General features: G+C 38.3%; 1 protein-coding gene across 3 annotated transcripts in view; it reads left to right on the top strand.

The window, feature by feature from the left end:
* The window catches only part of TRAF3 (TNF receptor associated factor 3), a 39,708-nt gene extending 19,105 nt beyond the window's left edge, over nucleotides 1-20,603 (top strand). The window contains exons 6-11 of one of the 3 annotated variants that reach the window (XM_088539641.1): nucleotides 3,437-3,517; nucleotides 6,209-6,254; nucleotides 8,123-8,175; nucleotides 12,662-12,802; nucleotides 17,585-17,759; nucleotides 18,748-20,603. In XM_088539641.1, the coding sequence (XP_088395767.1) occupies nucleotides 3,437-3,517; nucleotides 6,209-6,254; nucleotides 8,123-8,175; nucleotides 12,662-12,802; nucleotides 17,585-17,759; nucleotides 18,748-19,319 (1,068 nt within the window). In that variant the 3' untranslated portion in view covers nucleotides 19,320-20,603. Of the gene's footprint in view, nucleotides 1-3,436; nucleotides 3,518-6,208; nucleotides 6,284-8,082; nucleotides 8,176-12,661; nucleotides 12,803-17,584; nucleotides 17,760-18,747 lie in introns of all 3 variants that reach the window. The other 2 variants (XM_088539640.1, XM_088539642.1) reach the window with 2 other exon arrangements.
* The last annotated feature ends 2,185 nt before the right edge of the window (nucleotides 20,604-22,788 follow it).

The raw sequence follows: 22,788 nt of genomic DNA, 5'->3' as shown, positions 1-22,788 counted from the left end.
CCCAGCTGGGACTTAAGTATCTCCGAGGATGGAGATTCCACAGCCTTTCTGGGTAACCCGATCCAGGGTTCAAGCACCCTCACTGTGAAAAAGCACTTCCTTACGTTCAGCAGTAAACCTTCTAGAAGATGTTTTTGCTGTGGAAATGTCAACTACTGCACTGACTGGGAGACATTTTCTTTGTTTTTCTAATGTTCCGATACTGCATTTAAGAAAAAAATGACAGCCACTGAATAATATTGATCTTAAAGTAACTTCTGCTGTGCTTTTCGATTTTTCCATAAATGTTACACAGAAAAAACATGAACATGGCAATTGACTGGAGTAATAGCACCTTCATGTCTAACCCTCTCTGTCCTATGTGAGCTGGTTTGAAAGGAAAGGAAGAAACAGTGCAACATCAAAACATATTAGTGTGGCCAGTGATGGAACCTGTAATGCCTGGAGAACGTTACTGCTGCTCTTGGTGTATGAGTCGCTTGTCTGTCAGGCACCTTGATGTGCTCCAGCATGGAGAAAGCCGTGCTTATTTAACGTGACAGGACTGTAACTTGAGCGTATTTGCATTAATTCCCATAATACTATATGATATTGAATCTCTTACTATAATTTTAATATTTATTTTTAGTCTATTTGTATATTTCCTATAGTTCGACAGTCTCAGATTTCAGAACCTGTTAGTATAGTAAGAGCAAACAAAACTTCATTTTCCTTTGTCCTTTTTGCTGCTGCTGTTAGGTAAAGTCTCACAATGTTGAGAAGCTCTTCTTAGAGAGGTGTCACCATGAAAAGGGATAGGCAGAATCTTTCCGAGTTCAAATGTACATCTGTCTTTCACTTATGAATAAATACTTGCTGAGTTTGGATCTTTGAAAATTGTGTATTATCTAGCCCAAGGCTAGATAACTGAGATGTAAAAATAGGCAGAGATGAAGTTTACACTGTTTGTTCTTATGGTTTTCATCTTCACCTCTGTATCAGAGTGTTTATTTAGATGGACTATGGATGCTGTTCTCCCAGAATTTTGTTTAGATTAAAAATAATGTTAGACAAAGAACAACATTCAAGAATGCCTGGAGTCTAAACTGACAAAGTCAGCGAGTATTAGAAGAGTTTTGCTATACAACTATTTTTCCATATCTAGCTAATATACTCACGAGCTTCTTGTAGACATTTTTTTTAATATGCTGGCAGTGGCAGAGCAGTCGTAGTGCTCTTAAGTTTCAAGAGTCTGAAATCTTTTTGAAGAGCGCAGTTTCTCTTTTAGTTTAAGAAATTTCCCTTTAATCAAGTGTAGATGGATTTAGCATTTTTTTTAAATAGATGTTCTTTATTTCATTTTTGAACTAGTAACTTTCAAGATTCACAGGAGCTGAGGCAAGCTTTAGTCTATCAGTTTAATTCTCTATCAGTTTAATTCTCAGTGATTCATATTTTAGATAATCTAGTTGTTAACAAGAATGACATATTAGTCTGAACTACAGAAAAAAAGAACAAGTAATTATTTTTTTCAGAATCTTCAGCAGTAGTATTTTGAATTGCTGTAAGAGGGAATAGCATTTACCTATCGAAAGAGCTTGGTTTAAATACAGTTTTATATTGAAATATCACTATTTTGCCTCTATTAAAGCTTGTACGGCTATTCACATTCCTTTGATGATCTAAATGATGCTATGTTTGTAAATCACAGTACTCTCAAGAAATGTTAAATATTTTAATTTGGTTATCGGTTTATATGTTTCAACACATATAAAAAGAAAAAGGGCAATTTTGCTTCCATGTTGCTTTATGGATGCAAAAGCATCCAGAATTAGATGATCAGCAGTTGCCTAGTACTGCTCGTTAATGTTTTAATTGAGTAGATGTGATTATATAAATGCTGATGGCTTTGTGTTGTGGCCTGATAAAATGCTACCTCATCGTACTTTAGTAATGAGAATTAGAGGCTTAATGAGACTGTACAATCAAATGAAGGGATTCTTTTGACTTTTCAGTTCAGCTTTCTCACCCACAGCTTGAGTTCATCTCTAGCTTGAGTTCATCTCATGCAGCCCAACGTTTTAAGTATGAACAACTGAGGCGGGCCTCAGTGACTTGAATTGAAAACGGTGATAGAGAGGGAGAGCATACCGAGATGAAAGGTATGCAAATGAAAACAAAAATAATTTTACCGGACCGCATATGGTTCATGTCTTCATGGAATCCCATGACCTGTGGGGTAGGAAATCCCCATTGCTGAAGGCAAACTCTTTGCTCACTGGAGGTTTGTAGGACGCAAGGCTTCCAACGCTGCTGCTAGTGTTGTCTTTCTAACCCAGCAACGTGTTCAGACTAGGAGAAGGTTCCAGGTTCAGTTTCTTAGCTCCTGGTGGGGAGGCCTGCACCTTGCCCCCTGCTAGGGGCAGATCACAGCCACCTGAGGAGCCACCTGAGCTCTCTCACTTTCTCTGTCTGTGGCTGTGCCCGTGTCCTGTGTGTTACACCTGGGAGCTGGTGGGAGCAGGAGGGAGTGCAGGGTAGGTCTTCAGCATGATGGTATTTCTGATTATTTCTTTTTGGAAACAAGTTTTTTTTTTTTTTTCTTCTTCAAAGGTGCCCATTTTCATGGCAGAGATTTGAGGCTAGGCTTCTCTGAGCGCGGGTCTGCTTTCCCTCTTGGTTTTGTGTCAAAACCAGACATCACTGCTGGGCATTGCTGCTACCTGTTCTTCCTTCCTGGCAGTCTTAAGCACCTAACCCTGTGTTTCCTTCTTTCCTTAACTACCAGAAATTCAGGTTGAATGGATCTCACTTGATAGAAAGTCACTTTCTCCCCCAAATTTTTCATTTTGATGAGAAGAATGAAGTGTAAATGAATTTTGATGAGCCCCTACGTCCTTCTTCCCTGTAGTGAGTTGGTTTGCCTGCAGTGCTGCCAGCAGCCAGGTTCAGATCAAAATGCCTGCCCTGCGGCATGATACATTTCGACATCTCTTTGAACTGGGGCTGTTTGGCAGTGCGGTTCATTTGGATGTGTGGCAGTGAGGAAGGCAGGATGCTGCGAGTGTGCAACACGCGTGCACAGGGTCTGCTGTCACAAAAGGCTGCCCATTTTTGTAGTAATTCTTGGTGAGAAAACTTGTGTGTTGTTGCTGTATTGCTGTAAGTGAAAGCATGTAGTGGAAAGCAAGTAGGTTTACTCTGCATGAAACAAAAAAAAAAATTGTTTCAGACTGCAAACCCATCTATTAAAAGCATAAACTGTTTGAGCAATTGCCGTTCTGTGTCACTTTGTACAATAGGATTAACATTGCCATAAGTATCTTATGTATTATTATTTTAGTAATTTTATTATTATATTAGTAGTTTATTGTTATTGTAGGATGCTCTTCAGGTAAGTCCTCATTAATTTCAGATTAAGAGTTAATTTGTGATTTGTTTGCTTTTTCCTTTGTAGAAACATGAAGATGCAGAATGCCCATGTGTCATGGTTTCGTGCCCTCATAAATGTAGTGTTAAAACACTCATGAGGAGCGAGGTAAGAAATTGTGTCCAATATTGTGCTGAAAAATTAAGTAATGGTTTTTAATTTTTTTAGTAAGATCTCGCAAGAATTTTGCCAGAAGCCATTTATTTTTTAAAATGTGAGATCTAAAGAAAAGCTTTTTCTACCACACAGTTAAGTGTGACAACACTCAAATATTTTTTAAAGATTTATTGGAAAGTTATCTTGCAAAAATTAATTAATCTCTTAATTTTCTGTCTCTATTACACTCAGCTTGTGCAAGATTAGCGCATGTCTTTCCTGCTTTCATTTCTAATACCCCTTGTCCCCTCCTTAGTGTGAAGCATCTGTTGAGCACAGTAGAGCAGCCTCTGGGAGTAGCCATAGCTGGCATGTACTGAAACAGAATGAGAGAACTAAAATTCAGTGCATGTTCACAAGAGTTAGGAATGACTAGAAGTATCATACGAACGAGTAGATAGTGTGTAGAATTGGTCCATGCAAAAACTTACAGCACCATTAAATCTGTCACGTTTTGTTGAAAAACATGAGAAGTGACACTTGGAGTATTAGTGTAAGACGCAAGATTAGGTGGAAATGGCATTCCTACAGCCAGATGCAACGAGCAGTGATGACTTCTCTGTTGTATAGAAGCTTCCTTTAATATTTTGACCAGATGGAAAAACCCTACCTTGGTCAAACAAATCCATGTTCTATTATAAGCAGATGCAAGTAACATTGGTCAAAGTCAATGGACATATATTTTTTTTTTCCTTAAAGTAAAATTTATTCACCTAAGACAGAATACAGTTTATTTATCTCTTCAGCAGTCTTTCTAAGCCTCATTTAAGGAAATTTGTTTCAGACACAAGGATGAACTTTTCTCTTTTCATTGATAACTACTTCCAAGTTGGATTCTTTTTATAAAAGTATATTTAGGAATTAATAATCATGTCATAGTCAATAGGAGAATAAGGCACCTGCCAAACATAGTCATAGTCTCTTCCCCCAGGATAAGAAATTTAAACTGTATACTGAATACTGAGAGAGAAAGTGTTTACATAACTGTACCAGCTATTTGGGCCAATTCTCAGTGCTCGCTTCTAGGTTAGACCTTAGCCCTTAGGCTTGTTCTTAAATCTTGGCTTTGGCAGTATTTCAAGGTGAGGTATATCTGAGAGATGAGAGTTTTACCACTAAAACTGGATCAGTGTGTCATGGAATTTTAACTTTTTCACATATAACTTCAATTGGGTCTGAAACAATTAGTAGAAGTAGAATTTAATCATCATCTTGCCCTACCTGAATCATCTGTTGTTGTACGTTGTTTAATTTTTTTTTCTATACTATTAAAATGTTACTCAGCTTCACAGCTAGGTGCAACTATTCTGTTGCAGAAAATGGGAAAATGCCTGCCTAACAGTTTGAGAAAATTTTGTAACATGCAAAAAGTGAATGATCTTTTAGTATGAAAGGCAGTTTTTCATTTTTATTTCATAACTTGTCGGTAGACTTCTAGCTTTGAGAAACTGAAGAAGTGGCATTCTAGCAAAGCCTGTTGTACCACGTCTCTTATTTGGTCTTTTTTTTTTTTTTTTTTTTTCCTGATCCGTGTGTTTCTTTGAGACATAGTATGCATCTTTACAGATAGTGTTTAGAATATAATAGGGGTATATCAGAGATAAGTGGTTTATGCACTTCAGATTTTATGCATACCAGATTTTGAAGACTGTCCTGTCTGTAGTGGCACTATCAGTTCAAAGCAGAATCGATTCACCTCTTCTTTTCTTGGAGATGGATGAGCTAAGCTGCACGGGGCTTTTTGTGGGGGAATTTCAAATGAGATCTTGAAACCCCCCAAATGATGCCAGCTGAGGAGCTAGCCCCTAGCTCCTGTCTGCTTTGTGGGCAACACAAATTGCAGATCTCGTTCTTACGCTATCCTTTCCCAAAAGGGCTCTTTGCTCTCTTAGGCAGTTTGCATATAGCTGCTGCCTTCTGTGCTGCAATGGCTGCTCTCTGCATATATGTACATGCTTCTGTGAATTGGTTAATTTAAATAAAAAGTGCACTGTGCTCGTAATGATCCGCAATAATGGATTAAATCTCAATCTGTGAAAAATGCAGGCATTTTACTAATTGGTTTTAATCCTGTGTACTGCATTTTTAGAAGTGACTATTCTGTACCTATTATAAAACTGTCCGTTTCACGCAGTCTCTGTGTAGTTTAACCGTTAAATTTTGGCACTGAGAATTGCATGTTTTGAAGAATTGGTTTCTTGTGAAATTAGGATTGGAGAAGATGTGCTTTACTACAGTGAAACTGATCTTAAAAGACTTACCCAGAAGACCAGTAAAAATCACTTTTTGAGAAAAGATTAGTCATTCACTGAAGTCAAATGAAATCATGCAGATAACTGTAGAGTGTGTTCTTTTTGTTTGCTTTTTTTTAATTGGGTTGCCTATTGAAATAGTCTTTAGTAGAAGTTTCACTGTATATTAAATGTATCACACTGTATACTGTATTGGCATGTGCGTGTGGTTTACATATGTGTATATATAGTATTTGCACTTCAGGTCAGATTGGAGAAAATATACACACGTGTGTTGTATGTTCTGCAAATGGCACACACAGTACAAATTTGATAACCTTGTGCCCTTTATGTTTTGAGCATTATCATGCAAACGTCTTTTGCCAAAACTCACATTTTTTTCCTATTGCAGTTGAATGCACATTTGTCAGAATGTATTAATGCCCCAAGTACCTGTAGTTTTAAGCGTTATGGCTGCACTTTTCAGGTCAGTATATAACAATTATACTTCCCAATTGATGAAAATCTGCAAATAAAACTTAGCACTTTGACATGAAAATTCTGGATTTCTCTAGTCTTGGTTAAGAAAAAGTTACCCAGTTTCACAAGTGATTATGCAGCAGATGTTTGGTTTTGAACTTCAAAAATATACGATATAAAAGTCCCACATATTCCTGCAGTGCTTTGAGAATTCAATTATTAGGTATATCTTGCTGAAATAGGAAGATGATATATGTGAAGAACTCTTTTTGTACTTAAGTAAGAGGAAACTCACTTTTGTTCTTCAGAAAATAGTAACTTCAGTGGTTGCAATGAAAGTATTTATTTTCTTGAGCTAAATATGTTTATATTTTCTCTCATTTGTGTGTCTTAATATTTTTATTAAGATTTAACATGGATTAGCCCAATAAAAACATGTATCTCTATGTGCATTCATATGTCTGTGTGCACATAGTTGTGTTATAAAACCATAGCACCAAACTTACCAAAATTGTAGCTCTTAATCCTGGCAATCAATGGGTTGTTTTTTAAAATAAAACAGAGCCAAGCCCTGGAGTTTAGTTTCAGAAGTATTATTCCATTTTCTTACTATATTCTTCTTCCTGTACCTTATACCTACCTATATCTTGGGCAATTCTGATGCTTACATAATTAAGGGATTACTCAGGAAATTTCAGAAACTGCTGACAGGAAAAAATGACGTTTATCAGATAGTGTCAGTCCTTTGAAAGGCCATGATAGAGGCAAGAACTATAAGCAGCAACACTTCTCAATAAAATGCTTCCTGCAGGAATTTCTAGTTTCTTAAACAACGAGCATTCATCCCTTTAAATACTGACAGTACAGAAATGCTCTTAGTGGTAGAAGTGATCAATACGATAACCCTGCCCACTGTTATGTCTTATGTATTGCCATTCATTTTATGTATGTATATGTGTGCATATATGTACATATATCCACATATATATTTTAATATTTTATATAGAGTACATACCTTGATGATCATTGCAATCCTTTCAAGTTGCTTTGCAGCATATCTATCACTGAAGCTAATGTGTACTGCATTGCAGAACGCTTGCTGAAGAAGAAGGTGTAACGAAACACCATACAAATAAACTGATATGGTCTGCATCTTATGTACTCTGTATATGATCTATGTGTGTTCTGTAAACTCTTTATATAGTGGTTATTTGTAATAGCACCCATAGGTTGTGCAGAGGCAGCATATCAGAATATCACAGAGCAATCACGGTAACATCTTAGGATGACAAAACAGTCATTGTAATATCTGTCCAAGTAGTTCATAAAGCTGGCAGTTTCCAGTGATGATAAATTTATCTTGAATATTTTTCTTCAATACTCAACTGAGGGGAAACTTAGTGCTTATGAAGCTGTTTATGAAATATAACACAAGTTTAAATTATGATTTGGGGAATTGGACATGTTAGATTTTTTATGATTCAGAGTTTTATTGTAATTTATTTAGTGCAAAGCTACCCAGAAGGCTCTAAAATACAATTCGCTTTGTAAATCTGTTAATCAATGTCATCTTGGATGTATTGATGCATTGGATGGAGATATATGGCAGTTGAATGAAGCACTTGCTGTATTAAATGTATTCCTGACTTTTGTAAATCCCAAGTAAATTTGCCTTCTCTACATTTCTGCAACGTGCATCCGTGAACCAAAATATGTAGTGTTGGTTCGATGTCTTGATGTACTCTTTTTTTGTAGGTTTAAAAGAAGTGGAATTGGCTAAAATGTATAAATTCTTTGTTGTCACAGGGAACAAACCAACAAATTAAAGCACATGAAGCCAGCTCAGCAGTGCAGCATGTTAACTTATTGAAAGAGTGGAGCAATGCTCTAGAAAATAAGGTATCTCTTCTACTCACTTCTAATTTTCATTGATTTCTTTAAATCACATCAAAGTATTTGAGGACGCATCATTTTTTTTTTTGTCTAATGGCTGTTCAGCAGTACAGCTAAGGCACCAATAGGATCCAAAAGTAATCAAGTCACTTAGCATAACTGTACCTTTATTATATAAAAATGCTGTGAGAAACATGGCTTCCCAACTCCATATTAAGTTATCCTGGTTGGTAACTTGAAGTTGTCCTATATTAAATTTCCTCTTCAAGCTGCCTTCTAATGAAAGAAGGGTTTCAGGAAACTAGAGCACAATGTTTTGGCCTGTATTTTTGTTATCAGGAATGCCGTGTAATAAACTAGTTTATTCACTTTCACTATTGCTCTCTGGACTTAATGACCTGCAAAGGCTGATTGAGCTAGACATGCTGAAATTCTTTGGGCATGCTGATTTCTGCATTATTGTTTGACCCAATGAAACTCAGTTGCAGTGCTTCCTTAGCGCTCTTGGCTTTTAGCAAATGTTTTGGATTTGGGAGATGCTGGAGATGATACCAGTAACGTCCACAATCATGTGAATGGCTTAAATGGCTTGACTTCATATTCTCCAAATAAAATGCAAAACTTAAAATGGAAAATATAAAGCTTCAGAACAAATTGCTTAAATTTTTTGAAGGAGCTTATTCTAAATAGTGTTAAAAATAATTATTTTAGTTTGGGGTGTGGGGATAGCCCACAAAATTATTATAACCATTCAACAAAGGCAGGCAGAAGAGTCAGGAGCTTCTTCAGATTTTTCTATAGCAGGTTGGGCAATTCAGTAAGAGTAAGGACCCCAGGGTGAGCCCAGTGCTGACTGGGTGTCTGTGGCTTGTGACTTCTGTCCCCTCGCAGCAGGTCAGTAGCTACAGCTCAGCAAGCCCTATCTGGAGAGCACGTTCCTTGCTGTTCCACCACAGTGATCCCATGGACTTCCAGCAAGGTCCTGCAGCTCCATGAGTATCATTAAAAAGCAAAGGTTAGCAGGAAGAGCAAAACATGGTGGTGTCTCAAGCAGCTGGTGCATTGAAAGCTTTTATTATTATTATTTATCTAGTTTATTTATTTAACTTGAAGCCCCATTAGGAGACAGTTTTTGAAGGTGAGAGAAGTCTAGAGTACTTATATTCAGATACATTTTTTTTCCTAGATGTATACATTTTAATTTGTTTACTAAAAATATTTTGGTTTGCTTTTGCAAACTTTGATCTCTGTGTTAATAAAGGAACAGTTATGGGTTTCGATTTTGGCAAATACAAATTTATAGGCTTTTCCTCTCCATTAATCGGATTAAAACTATATCTTTAGGACAAAATGTTTTCCCTTTGACTCCTACTGTAGATCTCTTCCTGCCTTTTGTCAGTATCCTGGGATATTTTCTATCATTCAAAAATGCTGTAACAGCTCTGTGTGTGTGTGTCTTTTATAGAGCTAAGAGAACAAACACTTGGCTACCTTTTTACATTCGGATTTATTTTATTTTATTTTTTTGCTTATCATTATTTGTTTGCCTCTTTCCTCCCCCCTTTTTTTTCACTTCCTGCTTTGTAGACTTCTTCCTATTCATAATAATGAGTTGAATCATTGGAAATCCCAGGACAGTGCCAAGTTACAAGAATAGCTAACCACATATCATATGTCAGTGACTTAATGCTAGAGAAGGGTAATAAAATGATTTGCAACTTCATTGTTGCTCTCTCCTTCCAGATAAAAATTAATCAATGCAGGGCAGGAAGATGGTGCCAAGTTGACTTAGCTGATGCTTATCACTCAAATCCTCAACCCTGTTTTTAGTCAGTGGAAGTCTTGTCACTGGTTTCAGTGGGGTCAGGATTTCAGCAGAGACACTCAACCTGATTTGTGCGCAGGGGAAGGGAGAGGTTGCCTTCTCCCAGGCAGCGTGTTTGCAGAGCACCCAGCCTGAAAGCCTGCAGAGCTGCAAAGCTGCTGCTGCGTTCACAGTTTTGTGTTTAAATGGCACTATTGACAAGAAGCACTAACAGGAGGTCAGGCTTAAAATCTTGAATCAAAATTTCTGGGGGCTGAATTAAAATTTGGTGCTTTGTTCACTCTGGGAGTCTGAACTCCCATGGATTTTTGTGATGTTGAAAATAATGATTTGATTCTAATTCTGTATCCTCCTCCCATCCCTAATGAAATCTGGTTAAAAATGTTTCTACCTTTTAATGTATGACTTAAACATGGGAGTTGTCTGTTTTAATCCAATTCTTCATGTCATACAAGAGTTTTTCATCCTCTTTAAGAAAGTGATAAAGCAACAGTACACATTGACTTAAAAACAGCTGAATAAGAATAGATTTGTGTTATACTTAGTATTGCAAATATGAGAAGGAAGTAAAAGAATCTGATTCATGATGTATTTCGTAAATAGATGCTGTGTTTCTTTTATGCTGTTTTCTAGCTTAAAATTAAATTCAAAAGCTAATGCCAAATACAATTAGGAGACTTTAAAAAAAGTTAAAGATTTCTTATTCACAAATTACCACTTGAACTACAATTACTGAGCTAGCAGTGGCAGTTCTGTGTGATTAAGGACTGCAGGGCATGATACTATTTCTCTTGTTCTATAAAACTGTGTGGAAATTCTCAGTACAAGACAAGGCCGCATATTGGAGCTTGTACAAAAATGGAAACGTAGGCGCTAGCGGCGTAAGTGTAACTGCCTTGTGATTGGGAGGCCTGGGGAGGAAAGAGTGAGAGAGGAGGAATGTAAAGATCATAATTAGCTAAATAACTCTGATTCATTAAGGAAAAGGAGGATACAAAATTAAAGCAGCTACCCAGCAGTTCTGAAATAGGTGGGAGGCAGGGTACTAGTTTAAATTTCTATTTGTTCTTGAAAATCTTTTCTACCTTCAGTGTCTGGGCATGGATTCCTTCAGCGTATCAGGATTGTTTCTCTGTACAGGCAAAATTAGTTTTGGCTCATTCCTGTGAGCTGCTTCTGCTAGTTTTCCTGCTCATATATAAAATGAGCAATTATATATGAGCGTGTGTGTATAAATGTACATACACACCGGCATGCTATACTATGTTGAAAATTAGATACACATATATCAAATGAAGAATGGTCTCTGTATATTCTGGGGCTGCTGTCCAACGTACACGTCGAGTATCTGCAGGCCTTCGGCAATTCTTTTTTGTTCAGTTTGGGCTAGTACAGGGAACAAAATTGCTTAATGTTATATATAGCTGGCTAGCTTCTTAAGTGTAGAAATAGTCACATGAAAGTAACACAGTTATGTCTGATCAGAGGACAGCCAAGGTAGTGGACTGCTACAGGGGTGTCCACACTGCAGCTAAAAATTACTGGACCTCATAAACTGCAGCAACTGTTCACAGATGGGTTAGGTTCTTCTGGGATGTGAAGCTATCAAATAATTGATCTGTAGTGTGAAATGTTTTCAGAATGTTTTATTGGATCAAAAGCAGTGCTGCTTCCTATCCACACAAGGATCTGACTTTTGATCTAATCAGTCAGACCATGTCTAAATGTCATTGTGGGATGAATGTTTAATTCTTATTTTCTAAAGTTTTGCAGCTGAATAATCTTGCTTGAGGAAAATGAGATTTAAAATAAAAGAAAAAAACCCACAAAACCACTCCATCCCCACCCTCCCTGCATTAATAAACAGAGCACAAAATAGGATGTATCTGCAGTGGCAGAGAATATTTATTGTATTACTGTCATCTCCCAAGAAATATCATGTTCTTGTAACAAGACTCATGCTTTAAGATCAGAATGAGTCAGTAACGAATAGATTCATAAAACGTCTATAGAGAGAGAGAGAATATTATGTGTGTGATCTGCATCTCCAGCCCTTTAGTTGTTCTCTACTAGGAGACACCATTGGATCTGCCTTGGGTCATGGGTCCCTGCTGCATTGCCCATCTTAGTAGTTCCCATTGCCATCACGTTCTGGGAAGCCAAGTCAATCCCACGCAGATGCCGTGTTCGTTTAAATTTCCTATAGATAGGAACAGACTGGACAGCGAGTGTTCCTTTCTCCTGGCCAGCTTTTCAGCTCTTCCCTGGCATTGCTGTCTGTGCAGGGCTCCGGCTCTTAGCATGAATCTGGACCTATGTGGGTTGGTTCCTCCAAGCCCAAGCCAGTCCTAAATTAGGAAGCTGAATCCAGGAAACCAAACCATTAAAGAGCAGAACTGATAAAAGAAAGATTATACTTACACAGCCTCAACATAACTGATGTCTAGCCCCTCTGTTCCTTTATTTGCTTAAATTGTACCAGTAGCACTGTGGAAGTGGAAAAGTAGCTATCAGAAGCTTTTATTTTATTTTTTTCTTCTAAGAAAGCATGGAGAGAGATTTTACTAGGATCCCATCTCAATCATGTATGTAAGATAGTTTAAAAATATTGAAATTGTAGGCATTTTTAATAAACATTGGCAGGAGTAATTGTAGAATTTTTTCCAGGTGGCCTTGCTCCAGAATGAAAGTTTGGAAAAGAACAAGAGTATACAAACTTTACATAATCAGATTTGTAGCTTTGAAATAGAAATTGAAAGACAGAAGGAAATGCTGCGGAATAATGAATCTAAAATACTTCATTTACAGGTAAGAATTAAAATTACAAATATCATCTGAAGAATCATCATCAGGATTTTTTCCCCCTGCTTAAAAAAAGGGTTTGCTTAAGGAACTACAGCCAAATTGGAGGAGAATATTAGGCCCCTTAAAATTGTTATATATTTATTGTATGTTTCTTTTCTATTTGCTGGTATATTAAAAAAACATTAATCATGGATGGAAAGACTGGTGTGGAATTAATCTAAATCCAATGCAATGCATTTAAACATAGTTTTTAAAATCATTATTTCTTGCCTTCGAGTCTTCTGGGGAAAATGTATATTCCTTTGCCAGTAGGTCCGAGTTTTATTTTATGCTCTGAATCACCTGGCCACAAGCCAGTGCCAAACCAAGAAGTCCTGTGGATGTTCTAGCAGAGTGTGCTTAGCCCCAGGTGGGATAGCTTGCTCTGCATCCAGAGCTCCCAGGGAACGTGGATGCTGGGGATTCGCATTATCCTGCATGCTCTTGACCACAGTTAGGTAAAACCTCCGGAGACATTTGGCAAAGTATTGTGTAGTCATCACTTACACATCCTTATAACATGCCAACTGCTAAATTGCCAGATATCTGCTTTAGCATCTGCCTTAAATTTAACATAAGTGAAAGTGTGTTTTTTTAATAGTAAACAAACAAACAAAAAGATACTTGAAATTTTAAGTGTTCAAACTAACGTATGGCTGAAATTCAAAGGAGAACATATGCAAGAGCTCAGAGCCATGAGACCATCAGTCTTGGTTTATAAGGAAAGCTGCAAGTTTGACAACAGCAACTCCTTACAGCACTTAGTTCTTTGCCATCTTCTGTCCACATAGTAACCAGTCTAGTGCTCCACAGTATTTGCTTTTTGGTCTGATAGTGTTTAGGGTATTACTGAATGCTCACAGTATTGCCTTCTGACACTGGGAAGGTAAATCTAGAAACTACTGGTATTCCTGATTGAATCCACCAGGAGGTAAGTTAATAAAGAGCAGCTTTTTATACACTGTCTCTCAATAATCTTTGGTGAGAAAGGAATTGGAGAAAAGGTGACTGAAGTTTTTCACTTTTTTTCTTGCCAACCAATTGTGATGTTGCTGACTTGCCAAAGTTGTAAGAACGTTACCAGGATAAATTCTCAAACCTTTTGGGTTCAGAAGAAAAAAAAAAAAAAAAAAAGTGGTTGGCAATTTCCAACAGGTGGGATTTTAGTTGTAACAGGTAGTAGAGAGGGTATGTTGGATATCTGTTTTTTGTTTTTCTTTCTCCCCCTCTTGATTGCTTCTCAACAGTTTGAGCTCTTTTAAAATAGCTTTTAAAAAGCTATTTCAAGCCAAACTGTGTTTTAGAGCTGTTTCAACCCGATTCTTTTTGCTTATTGGATTTCCCTGGTTTAGTTAGGTTGCTAGTGGCATTCTGGAGATGCACCTCAATTTGTTTTTCCCTGGGCAATTTGATTAGCCTCCTTCTGTTGCCCGCTAGGAGTTGAAGGAATTAGTTAGCTCTTGTGAAACATTATTTTTCCAGGCTGTGTCGAACAGCCATAGTTATGCCAGAGCCACAGATACTTCCAGTGTGGACCTACAGGTATTATTTGCTTAGGCTCCAAGCCCTTTGCATGCTAGTAATTGCCAATGCAGTTTCAATGACAGTTGTTGTGTGCTCTTCGTTGGCTTGGGAACAACTGTTTCATTGAGCTCAACTGACATCATCTCCACAGTCAGTCATTTTAGAGCCACTAATGTAGCATGAAAGGTGTCTGGGCACCAGCGGGAACCTCAGCCTTGAGATAAGTTAATTTTATATATACCAGTCTCCAAGGAAAGTGCTATTGCTCTTTCTATTTCCTTTCCACCAGCTTTACCATTAAGGCATGTGATATTTTCTTGATTGCTGTCTTGTGGAAAGGAACTTTCATATCCAGTCTCTCCTGGCTTGCTTGAGACCTGTAAGCTCAGCGTGGACATGTAATGCTTCAGACAAAAGAAGCAATGACCTTATGAACATAAGTTAGATAATAAATTCCCTCATAGAAAGAGGATGCACAATTCATTTTTGCAATCAAGTAGTACCTTTAATTCCCCCCTCCCCCCCTTTTTTTTTTTTTTTTTTTGCTTTTTGGCTTTGCTGTGTCAGTTGCAATGGAAAGGTCTGCTATGAACATCTAGAAGATGGATAACTGCAAGTATAGCTTTCTTTAGTTCCTTGTGAAATTGCCAAATTCTCTTATTAATGATAGTGCTAAAATTCTGGAAACAGTTTATTTAAAAACAAAACAAAAGTAAATGGAAATCAACATCCATAAGCTCCTCAATGGCTTACCAGGGCTTACCATAGCTCTGTGGATTAATATATGGAAAGGTTATTTTCTGGAATAGAAAATCCATGCAGAAAATTGATATCTACTTGAAAATTTATGAGTACAGTGTGACATCTGTGTGCTTTTTAATGGCATAATTAGAGTGAAATTCTGCACTTCTGCATTAAATTCAGATTAAGTATGTCACCATCTCCCAGCATGAGACTCTGCTAGATCCCTGTTGGGTAAAAAGACAGAAATCCTAGCGCTTTTGAAAGTGGAATATAGGTCTATTCCTGATGATTGTACTTCTCTCGAATTGTCATGAAGAGCTATAGAAGATAAAATATTACACATTTGCTGACAACCAGCTAAAAACCAAAATAGGTTATGGGTATGCAGAGGGGGTAGAGGGTTGCCTGCAGGTTGATGGAGAGGAGTTGGCCCCTCTAACAACTCTCAGAAAACTCTCTCCCAGAACAAAAATACCTTAAAGTTCTTCTGCATCTTTGCCACTTTCCTGCTTCCTCTGGAAATGTATTTATATATTTGATACTGTGTGTTAGGGCCAAGAGGTGCAATGTAGAGATCGGAGTTTGTCTGTATGAAGCACTGTGCAAACGGGTAACAACGTCGTCATCGCTGCTTGGAGGGCTTGTTTTGCTGAGACTAAAAGGAACTATCAGCTTTAGGAAGACCGTACATGTATTTTTGCACATTAAATGTAAACTGCTGGTAAAATCTTGTGGCTTTCCTCTTATGATGTTAATTCAGGCCACTCCATGGTATGCTTCATTTTGTATAACAATGATCCTCTGTTTTCTGATTTTCATCAACCTGAGAGAAAAGCGTATGAATATGTTGATAGCTGATAGATGGTATGTCCAGGACCACAGCCAATGTATTTGAGATTCAGTAGACAGCTTTCCTTCACAAAAACATAATATTGCAATTGATATACATATATATATTTATATATATAAAATCTGTATAAGCTTGTTTTAAAGTACCAACATAGAAGGAAATGGCTAATTTTGAAATTAGCATTATTAGGTAGTAATTTTCAAATGCAACAAAATAAAACCATCCTAGAACATAATGATTTTGCTAGTTAGCTTGTCAAACTGACAGCCATCAATTAATCATTACAGAATTTCAGTATCACCGAAAACCACATGATTAAAAGCAAATGTCTAAAAGGGGAAGTGAAGGTTGCATGAGCCAAAAGGGTTTTCCCCATCAGTGGGGAACACTGAATCCACATGCCTAACCAGAAAGCAAGTGCAAAGTAACTTTGTATTTCCTTGTTTTATACTCAAGTTGCTTTTTTTAAAAAATAATAATAATAATTTTTACATTTTGTATGCACTACATGATACTGTACATAAAGTTAGATTTGGAATTTAACTGTAGCTGGTAGCAAAAGTAGTTTCTTGTCTCTACTATTTCTGTTATCACTTGAACTTCACAAATGAATATGGGGTTCTGGCTAAAATTCCTGCTAGTCCAACTTGGCTGTGAATTATAAAATACGATGTGTTTCTTGCATCAAGTTTGAAGTAGTCTGGGGAATGTATTCTTTTTGCAAGGTACAGAGGTGAGAGAATAGTGGGCTTTCTGTACTCCTTGTATGTTGTATTTCGTGGCTTTCCAAAATCCAGCAAGTAGCTTTAGGATGCATGGTGCATTCAGTCCAGGAAGCAAGGGTTGGGATTTTAAAAGCTTTAGGGGGCTAGATGTACTAGCCCTGCTTACACTGTTTAGGACATCTGCCTCTAAGGGTAGTGGCACAAAAAGCTGCTGTTAAGGCTCAAGTTCACTGCTGCCTGAGCTGCTGTATCTGCACGCGCAGCAGTGCAGGCTCCTGTCCCACGTGCAGGGCACGAGTGCGCACGCGTTCCCTGGGGGTGAGTTATTGTGCTTCACCCCCCGATAAACACACGCACATGTTGCACCATGGTAAGTTATTGCTATGTCCATACTATGCTGCTTAAGGGCTCTCAAGTGAAGTCAAATACCAGCCTGTAAGATTCCAGAGATATTTATTGTTCTTGCATTCAAAGTTTGGGCTTTTTGGTTTTTTAGTCTAGAGCACATTACCATTTTTTAAATAGTTACGTTGCTTATTCTAACAGTGTTCTAATATTATTTCTGAGAAGTTTTATAAATATTGGGCTTTAGCAATATTTTTATTTAACTTATAGCTTTGTTTTGAAACTGATAAAAGCTGAGATGTCCAGAGATTTCTCCAAGTCCCTGTAATAGAAAAGGATAGCTCTGAAGCAGTGTTTGCATATTTTTTTAAAATTCCCCCTTTTTAATTCCATCCCTATTATTTGGAATTTTGAAGGCTTTGTGCTATTAAAATAATTGACCTGTGAAACCTGTTTATTTTTCAAATAAACCATAATCAATATGCAATTTGTGTTTAAATCGCATAATTTGTCTCTTTTTTTTTTCTTCTTTTTTTTAACTCTTATTGTTTCATAAAGCGAGTGATAGACAGCCAAGCAGAGAAACTGAAAGAACTGGACAAAGAAATCCGCCCCTTCCGCCAGAACTGGGAGGAGGCCGACAGCATGAAGAGCAGCGTCGAATCCCTCCAGAACAGAGTGACTGAGCTGGAAAGTGTTGATAAAACTGCAGGGCAAGGAGCTCGAAACACAAGTAAGTGTAAGCACAGTGGAGTGAAGTACGCAGCAGTTCTGTCAAGGGAAAGGTGATATCCTTGCCATGTCACTCACGTTGTTATTTTTTTCCTATGGAAAAGTCAGTAATGGTAATCCTTCTGATTCCTGAATAGGAAACCAGGTCTGTTAACTCTGTGCTAGTGATGTGGTTATCCACCTGAAGCTATCTGCTTTGACATCTATTACAGAGGGAAACATTTAATCCAAAGATACTGTGGAATCTGAATGTTTGCCGAGCAAAGTGAAAACTAGAGTTTGCTAAGACAGTGTAGCTCATATTTAAGAGTTCAAACAGGCCAAGGAACTTCATTTTTGAATAAACTGTATAAGATGAACCTGTTTTGCAAATGTATCTGCTTCGTTGTATGGCCTGTTGGCCAACATTGCCAGTATGTATAGAGTAATGTACTACCTTTAATGCAAAAGAAAGGAGACATTAGAAACAACCCCCGCTGCAAACTAAGTATGTGATCACATAATGCAGAATAACACTTAGCTTGAATTTTCTGTTCTCTTATGATCAGCTTTAGATGAGACATAACGCCTCTTTTGAGTAACTGAGGGATGCTTCTGAATTTCAGAGTGATTATGTGGGATCTCGGACCCCTTCTGAGGCCTGCACTTGATCATGATAATCTACAGATAATGCAGTTAACCCTTATCTCAAAAATTGGATGCCTCTGTGGTTATATTGCTTCCTGACTTGGGTATTTGAAACTTCTAGCGTGTGTGTGATTGACACCCATGTTTGTAAGAATCCCAGTTAACCTAATTGCCCATTGGCAAACTAGAAGCAGTGGAAATTGTTTTGAATGTGACCAAAGGTGATCTGGTTCTTGAGAAAGAAAATGTTTTCCAGAGCAGCATTGGTGACAGATATATATACACATATATATACACACATACACTTAAAACTCCTTAGAAAAAGTGCTTTTCTCACCCTTGTCCCTCCCGTTTTCAAACAGGCCTGCTAGAGACTCAGCTGAGCAGACACGATCAGATGCTGAGTGTTCATGATATTCGGCTGGCTGACATGGACCTCCGATTCCAAGTCTTAGAAACTGCCAGTTACAACGGAGTGTTAATTTGGAAAATTCGAGATTATAAACGGCGGAAGCAAGAGGCAGTCATGGGGAAGACCCTGTCCTTGTACAGCCAGCCCTTTTATACTGGATACTTTGGCTACAAGATGTGCGCCAGAGTTTACCTGAATGGAGATGGCATGGGAAAAGGGACGCACTTGTCGCTGTTTTTTGTCATAATGCGTGGAGAATATGATGCTTTGCTACCTTGGCCATTTAAACAGAAAGTGACTCTTATGCTGATGGATCAGGGACCATCTCGACGCCATCTAGGAGATGCCTTCAAGCCAGATCCAAACAGCAGCAGTTTCAAGAAGCCAACTGGAGAAATGAACATTGCATCTGGCTGTCCAGTCTTTGTGGCTCAAACTGTTCTAGAGAATGGAACGTATATTAAAGATGATACTATTTTTATTAAAGTCATAGTGGATACATCGGATCTACCAGACCCCTGACATACAATGGGGGAGGCAGATTAAGCGGAAGACAACTCCATTTGGGGGTTTTATATCAGTTTGTCTTCAATCAGAGGTCCTAAAGCTCACAGAACCACCTTGTGGAACAGAAGGCAGAGTTTGAAGGCATAACTGCATAGGGTCCAATTGCGAAAGTAGCAACACATTAAGAAATCATACCATGGTATATTTTTTAATAGAACTAGAAACACTTAAGCTCTGAAGAATCATTTATCCCTCATGAGGATAATGATTATGGTCAGAGGGGATTCTTTTTTTTAACTTATTAATGATCAATAGTCAATTGGAGGTGAAAAGACATATACAGGATATGCTGAATAAATTACTGACTCTTATCCCTTTAAGCTAGACTTCAAAAAACAAACAAACAAAAAGTTCATCTGTGGGCTAGCTGGAAATTGTCAGCATGTTAAAAGAAGAAATGATGAAGTAATGTTGCAACTATAATATTATTTGAAAAACTGAGGTGCAATCTTGTCTGAAATATAGTATATTGTCTTTTTAAGGCCTCATCTGGTCTCTGTTTTAATAATTACTTTGTCGGAAGATCTTGGAAAAGTATCCATATCTTCTCAAAAGTATCTGAATCAAAATCATATTTTTATTTAAAGTTCTATTGTTACAGAAAACATTTTATTTTAAAACTGTTGATAGACTGATATTTCTTGGAAGAAAAATAGAAGATATCAAACACTGGTTATCACTTGTGATAGGAAAAAAAACTATTCAATTCTGTTATTTCTCGTTAGAAATGTAAACCTACAATATATGTCGTAGTTAATGACACTATTTCAAAATTAAGGAAAAATCACTCATGGATGCTGTGCATCATTATCAGATTTATAATTGTTTTCACCCTAAAATAGGGCATTTGTTGAACTTTGGAGTTCTAAACGGAATCCTGTACATTTTTTAAAGTTCTGCCCCATGCTTTCCAATCAAGCTATATATGTTGCACATTATGCTGTCAGCAGTATATAGTATTTTCAGTATTGGGGAGGAGGATTAGTGCTGAAAAGAAGCCTGTATGTTTGTTCCGTACTAGCAACCATTGCTTCTTAAGGACAAATCAGCAATGTCTGAATGCAGTGATGGTGGCTTGCATGCATACATGTGCCTTAGATGTGCTGTGCTGCTTAGAAACCATAGCTTTTTACTCAGATTAATTCTGATATCTGAAACGGTAGTTTAATTGGACGTCAGGCATAATGTTTAGCCTTATCTTCAGAGCCCTTAGGTACCTTGTGCTGTGCAAAATAGAAGCCAGAGTCCATTTCTTTTGGTCACTGGAGCTTCTGTGGCTTGGCCATGGCGAAATCCATCTCTAATCAGGTGCCGAAATGTTATGCTCAGTGCTCCTATGGAGCTTGGACTAGACAGTCTCCATGGCCGGCGAGAAGGAAGGCAACATTTTTTTTCCTCTAATGCCTGTGGTTGGGAAGTGGCGCCGCTTTAACCGGACTCACGTGAGAAATCTGTGGGGCTGTGAATGTCCACGCTCATGGCAGCTTCTCATAGCAGACAAGCAGCCTAACAGGGAATGCACGGGCTTCCCTCTTGTAAGAGCCTGCGGAAAGCGTTTGCAAGCCCTGAAACACGCTGATTGCAACCGCTGCGTTCATCTGCTTCTATTTAATAGTCTGTGACGAGCCAGTCTAGCGACATACCCTAACTGTGGTGCTTTCTAAAACCCGAGAGCCGCTTAAGCAGAGCTGACTCGCACCGCCGTGCTTTGCCTTCGTGGCCTGGCAGAGGATGGTGCTCCGTAGCCCTGAACACCAGGCTGTGCCAGCTGCTGCTGCCCGGGGCCTCCTCACGGTTCTCGTCTAAGGCGCAGTTGAATTCATGCCTTCGTATTTCAGCTTGTCTTTGTTGTTGTCTTTTTTTGGCTGTGCCTTCACACACAGTGCCTGCAAGAAGTATTTATGATTATACAGTGCATGCTAAGTGATCTCCATGGGTTTTCCGGGCACCTGCTAGAATACTGCCTGCTACTGACAGTCAGAGCCCTCAGTAGCGACTTGTCTTCCTGTTCTTGCCTTCCGTTGTCCAGGTACTGTATTTCCCTTATGGTACATAGCTGTCCACCGGTGCAAGCTAAAATGTGGAGGCCTGTGCTAGTGCGTGACTTCTAGCACTGAAGGAGGACATTCTGCACAAGAGATAAATATCTACAGATATACCCATGTCTATATCTCTAGATATAGTGATACGGCACTTGCAGTTTTATGCAGGCTGCATAAGCAAACCCATCACTTAGGCTTCTGGGCGAGGGATCGCTCAACTTGTGTCATTTTAATAATTGTGAATGTAGGCAGCTGAGCTTTTGTGTTTGCGCATCACAGAATTTTACTGAAAACAGGATTCCCAAGTGGAAATGTCCAAAGGACTCTCCTCCCATTGCTAATGCATGTCTTGTAAACTTAAATGTTTGGCCATCTCAAAAGAGTTTATATCCTGTTTCAATCTGGGACTTGGAGGAGATTTCTGGTGTAAGCATGGCCCAGCATGTTCTGCAGGTTTGTGACTGCAGTTTCCACCTCCTGTGACAGAATTGTGCTTCTAAATCCGGGCTCTTTAAAAGAGGGGGAAAAAAGAGTTTCCAGCCTTTATGACTGAAAGAGGACTTTGAAACATAAGAAAAGTGTAAACTAATAGGGAAGTCTTCCTGAGTCTGCACACAGCCTAAACCAGTAGCTTTAAGAGATCTGAATATCCCTTCCTAGTGGGATATTGACTCAGAAACTTCATGGAGAAGTTTAAATATGAGCACTCCTAACTATATTAAAGCCGGTCACTGTAGCAGAAACATCAGTCACTGTTCTTGTTTCACAGATCTCTATGCTGCTTTCCACATCTCCCAAGTGCCAAAAGCACCAGCTGCCAAAATCTTCAGCTTCACTTGGGCAGCTTTTATAATGCAGTAATGTGCTATCAATATAAAAATATTTTTGCATATATGCTTTTTATCACAGTTAATAAAACAGAGACCTACTGCACTTATTTTGTAAAACTACATGAAGCTGCCAGAGAATTTCCAGTTTGCCAACCCTGCGTACTGTGAAATCCAGGACCTTGCTACAATCTGTAAACACCGCCTGCTGTGGAATACCTGAAGCCTTGACTGTAACACTCCTTTTTCTGCAGAACTCGCAGACCATCTCTGTACAGTTCTTACTGTGTACATAGAAATAGGTTTCCTCTGCTTTCCAGCAAGGAGTATGTAGCATTTCGTGAAAACAGGGCCACTGTATATTCTCTAAATTGAAAAGATAGATACCTGGTGCTTTACAACACTTACATAATTTGAACTTTTATCCTCGAAATGCCCTTGTTTGTTTTCCCGTGTATGCTCACCAGGTATCCACACTTGTGTAGGGCCTGCCTGCCTAAAACAGTTCGTAGAGCAACAGTCTGGCCCACGTGCGCTCGTGAAGCCCCCCCGAGT

This window comes from Tinamus guttatus, unplaced genomic scaffold, assembly GCF_059628265.1.
Source record: "Tinamus guttatus ecotype Peru unplaced genomic scaffold, ASM5962826v1 Tinamus_guttatus_pri_ptg000048l, whole genome shotgun sequence".
NCBI classification, from domain to species: Eukaryota; Metazoa; Chordata; class Aves; order Tinamiformes; family Tinamidae; genus Tinamus; species Tinamus guttatus.
The sequence above is the reverse complement of the archived record's forward strand: the minus strand, read 5'-3'. Positions and strand labels throughout refer to the sequence as shown.